Source organism: Citrus clementina, unplaced genomic scaffold (assembly GCF_000493195.1).
Source record: "Citrus clementina cultivar Clemenules unplaced genomic scaffold, Citrus_clementina_v1.0 scaffold_2, whole genome shotgun sequence".
Lineage (NCBI taxonomy): Eukaryota > Viridiplantae > Streptophyta > Magnoliopsida > Sapindales > Rutaceae > Citrus > Citrus x clementina.
In genome coordinates this window covers 2,602,631-2,607,001 of record NW_006262688.1, presented here as the reverse complement: position 1 = coordinate 2,607,001, position 4,371 = coordinate 2,602,631, and the positions used below count along the sequence as shown (strand labels likewise).

The window sequence follows — 4,371 nt, the reverse complement described above, 5'->3', positions numbered from 1 at the left end:
ACTAGTCCTACACTACATCTGCCTCTGTCTAAAATCATGCATGGTATATAATATTAGGGTAAAAAATGACAAAGATTTTGCACTTAAATAGTTTCTATTTATCTATAACTTAGAGTTGATATGTAAAAACTTAACATTGTCTATATGTCCGTCTTTTCTCAGTAAACCAAGAAAAATAAAATAAAATAATTCAAAGGAAAAAAATGTCAATTAATGACTCTAGCTGAACACCTTGGTACATCCCCGAACCCAACATTATTCCTAGTGACAGGGCTTCCAAATTCCCCAAATGTAATACAACTTCCTGTCCAATTGTGTCCTCTTAAAATTTTTAACTTCACATTTTCTGGGAGTCTCAATGTATGCCTATCTTCTAATTCATTTTTTGTTGTATGCATTGAATGCCCAGTTGAATGTGACCTTGAAAATTTCTCTATTTTCTCATATCTTTCATATTGTTTTATGATATTTGGATTCACTACTTGTTCACCATTATCCCCTCTAGCTTCTTCGTCTTCTTTAATAAAAATGCTTATGGCATCTTCTAAAGTTGACACATTACTTCCAGTAATATTATTCATGGAATTACTGCGAAAAAGTAGTGGAGATTTTTCCAATGAATTTTGAGGCAAATCAAGATCACTACGACAAACCGGGCAGGTTTTGTGAGACTCCAACCAAAGGTCAATACATTCTTGATGGAAAACGTGGTAACAAACTGTTAGAAGGCGTAGAATATTGTCATCTTCAAATTCGGCCAAGCAGATGGCACATTCAAGACCATACTTTTGACGTCGAAAATCTTTAACAGTTGAGTATGCAAATGCTGGAAAGGCTTGTATCAGTGAAGGATGGAGTCCAGGATTGGCAGATGAATCAGATGTGCCAGCAGCATTTCCTGAAGGGCTCTGCCGAAGTTGCCATGTATTGACAATATTTTCCATGAAACACCTACAGAAATATACAGAGAAAAAGCCAACAAAGAAGAAAACAAGAAGAGTTACTGTTAAAATGATGGTAATAGGAGGGGAAGCGTAGTTTTCAGCATGTGGAGGATAAGATGATGATGGATACGTCGTGGACGACATTGAAAAATATAGTGTGATTGGGTGGCCGGAGATTGGAAATGTTCCGGCCTCGTTTCTTAGCATGGATGAGAAAATACAAACCAAGAGGAAAAGATGATATATGAAAGAAAATGTGGCTGATATGACTATTTTTTATTTTTATTGGATTAATTGCTTGTAGATTTTGAGGTATTAACCTTCAGTAAGAGAAAAAGAAGGAGGCGTGTCAAAAATGTTTAATATAGAGCTTATCAATAATCAAAAGGGGTTGCTTAATTTGGAATTGAATGGTGATGTGGAGATATTGGTTTCTTGCCCTTGGTTGAAATCTTGGCTATTGAGCGAGTCTTTCTCTTAGACGGGTTAGGAGTTTGATATTAAGATTAGCAACTTCGGCTTGGCTTATTGTCCTTTTTACTATGGAAAAATGTGACTCTCAAGTTTTAATTAAATAACCACAAATTTTTTTTATTTATAAATGGTCACACAGACCTTTTTCTTCTGATTATATCAACCAATAGTTGATTTTAAATAATTTTTTATAATAAATACAAATAAAAAATTATAATAATATAATAAAAAATTAACATAAATTCTTTTAAAATTTAAAAAGTTATTTTAATATTATTAATATGTCATATATTTTTTAATAATAATCAAATCTCTTTGGCAGAATAAAAACTTTTAAATTAATTATTTAACATTCAAATTAATTTACAAAATGTGTATTAACAATATCATTTTAATTATGTATGTATTAGTATAAATCTTAAACTCAATTTTTAGATTAATAGATTTTGGTATTAATTGAATTAATTAGGATAGACTAATAATTGCTTAATATTAAAAATAATTTTCATCATATATGTGCTATTTTTATTAATTATATTCATTGAAACTTTTTTTGTGTTATATGATATCTTATTTATTATTTTGATCTTATTATTTTATATATTTGTATTTATTTTGATTACAATCGTTAGAAAGGGATCTGTGTGAGCATTTGTAAAATAAAAGTAATTTATTTGACCATTTACTCAAACCTTGGGGGAGTGGGTGCTTTTTCCTTAACTATTGTTGCATTAAGCACGTTTAAATTTGGATTAGGATCTTTTCATAATCTAACCTTCCATAAGTTTTTAAAAATCTTATGTCATGTATCTTTAAGTGATAGTATATATGTAGGATTCAACTACTTTTATTTTTCACTTGTTAGTCATCAATGACCATGTTAATTTTTGCACGAGAAAATTTCTTATTAACTAAAGATCTCAATCCATTATTTTCTATTATTAATATCCCAATGGATTTGACTTGATATTTTCTTATTATGATTAAAAAATTTGTATTTTTGGAAAAAGAATGTTAATTCCTATAAGATAATAAAAATTAATAAGAAAAATAAAAAATATCTTTTTATTTTTATTTCAAACAATGTCTCATTTTACAATTGTGCTTATTACAGTTTGTTCTAGGAAATTTTGGACTGCCACCTCGCGAATTGGCAATCTTTAAAATACTCTTTAAGCTATCGTAATCTTTAAGTTACCCTTATTTTTGTTCAAATGATCAGGGAAGAAAAAGAAGAACAAGGTGGGTTGATTGAATTCATTTTGTCTTGTTTATAAAAATCGGGGTAAGTTGAGGTTTACAATTTTTGGGGATATTTTGAAAATTATCATTTCCAGAGGGATGATTAGTAAGAAAAACCCCTAAATTCATGAATTTTTGGTTCTCGGATTTGAAAGGTATGTAAAATTTAGATTCTAGAGATTCAAAAACCTCAAGAGTTGCTTGAATTTATCATATCAGATTAGCCCTTCAATTTTAATGACTTATTGGTAGCCATTTAAGTTGAGTCTAATGCTCCATCATGCATTACATTGGCTACAAACCTTAGATTATATCATTAAAACTCATCTAAAGGCTGTGGTAGCAAACTCACTAGTATTACCATGTAAAAGTTGACACTTAATCAAGATTAGAATTAGCCTATATATAGGTAAGATAGCTTACTAGTTTTAGTGTGAGTTTTATAGATAGTTCTTGTGTGAAGTTTATGGTGATTTTTAGGGAAAAAGTGTAGTTAATAAAAAGAGAATTTTCTCTTCTCTCTTTTGCTTTCGATTTTCTTTTGTTGTACTTTTACAATTTAATTTATTAAATAAAATGAGTGTTTTTCTTATCAATATGAGTGGGTAATTTACTAAACTAAGGTGAAGGTAGTTTAAGTTTATTGTTTTTAATTACAAGTTTATAAGTTGTATTTTTTACCAATTATTTTCGTTCCATATTTATTTTTAGATTTAGATTTCCTTGGATATACCAAAGCACATGGGATGAGGCATATTCAAATCCTATTCAAGTTCCCATCGGACCCATCACCAGAGCTCGAGTAAAGAAATTCAAAGTAATGCTTAATTCGACTTGAAGTCCGGTTTTTGGCAACTTGGCATTCACCCCTCCGAACGATACAAAACTGCATTTTGTATTCCAAATGCCCATTACACATGATAAATGCATGATTCAGGCTCTTGAAGTTTCTAAATAATCACTTCCATGAAATAGGATGTTGGCTTGCATATTATGGCGGGAAAATATATTATTTTCTTTTTTCGGATACTTTCTCATTTTTTTGAGGAGGCTATTAAAGAAACAAATCAATTATTTCTATTCTAATCACTTAGTTTCCATTTTAATTGAGGTAAGACATTTAAGCTGATTAGGATTCTGATTGGGTTTACATTCTTTCCTATTTACTTAGATTAGGATTTTGATTTGATTTAGATCCAATCCTATTTGTTTATATTAGGATTTTGATTTGATTTAGATTTTTTCCTATTTGTTTAGATTCAGATTCCGATTTGATTTTGGTTTATGATTTATTTCCATAAATTCTTGTACTCGTATTCAATAAATAGAGACCGATCATTTTTGATGCAATTGGTGAGAGAGTTAATTCTATTTGGTTCTTATACAAATTGTTTGAACTTATCAGATTTCCATAGCATTCAAACTCTTGACTTATCAATCAAATCATCCATAATTGATTGCAGCGCCTTCACATACCAAGATTCGTGCTTTCATTAAGCATTGGGTTGCGGTTGCATTCAATTCCAGATTTAAATTTGATCTTGGGGACTAAATTGATTAGGGTCGAGTCAATTCTTGACGGGGTTTGTATCACTCTAATATAGTGATTAATCAAGACTAGGTCTAGGCTTGGTAATTGACTAGATTGGAATCTGGTCTGACACTTATCATGTCAATGTTGCGGTTAGGGCATTGCTAAGCCTGGGCCTTT

At 30.2% G+C, this 4,371-nt stretch overlaps 1 protein-coding gene across 1 annotated transcript; it reads right to left on the bottom strand.

Annotated features, from left to right (window-relative positions):
- Positions 1-206: 206 nt before the first annotated feature.
- LOC18051297 (RING-H2 finger protein ATL29) lies at positions 207-1,088 on the bottom strand. The gene has a single exon (XM_006445646.1). It carries the CDS (start codon positions 1,086-1,088, stop codon positions 207-209), a length of 882 nt encoding a protein of 293 aa, XP_006445709.1.
- Positions 1,089-4,371: the final 3,283 nt, after the last annotated feature.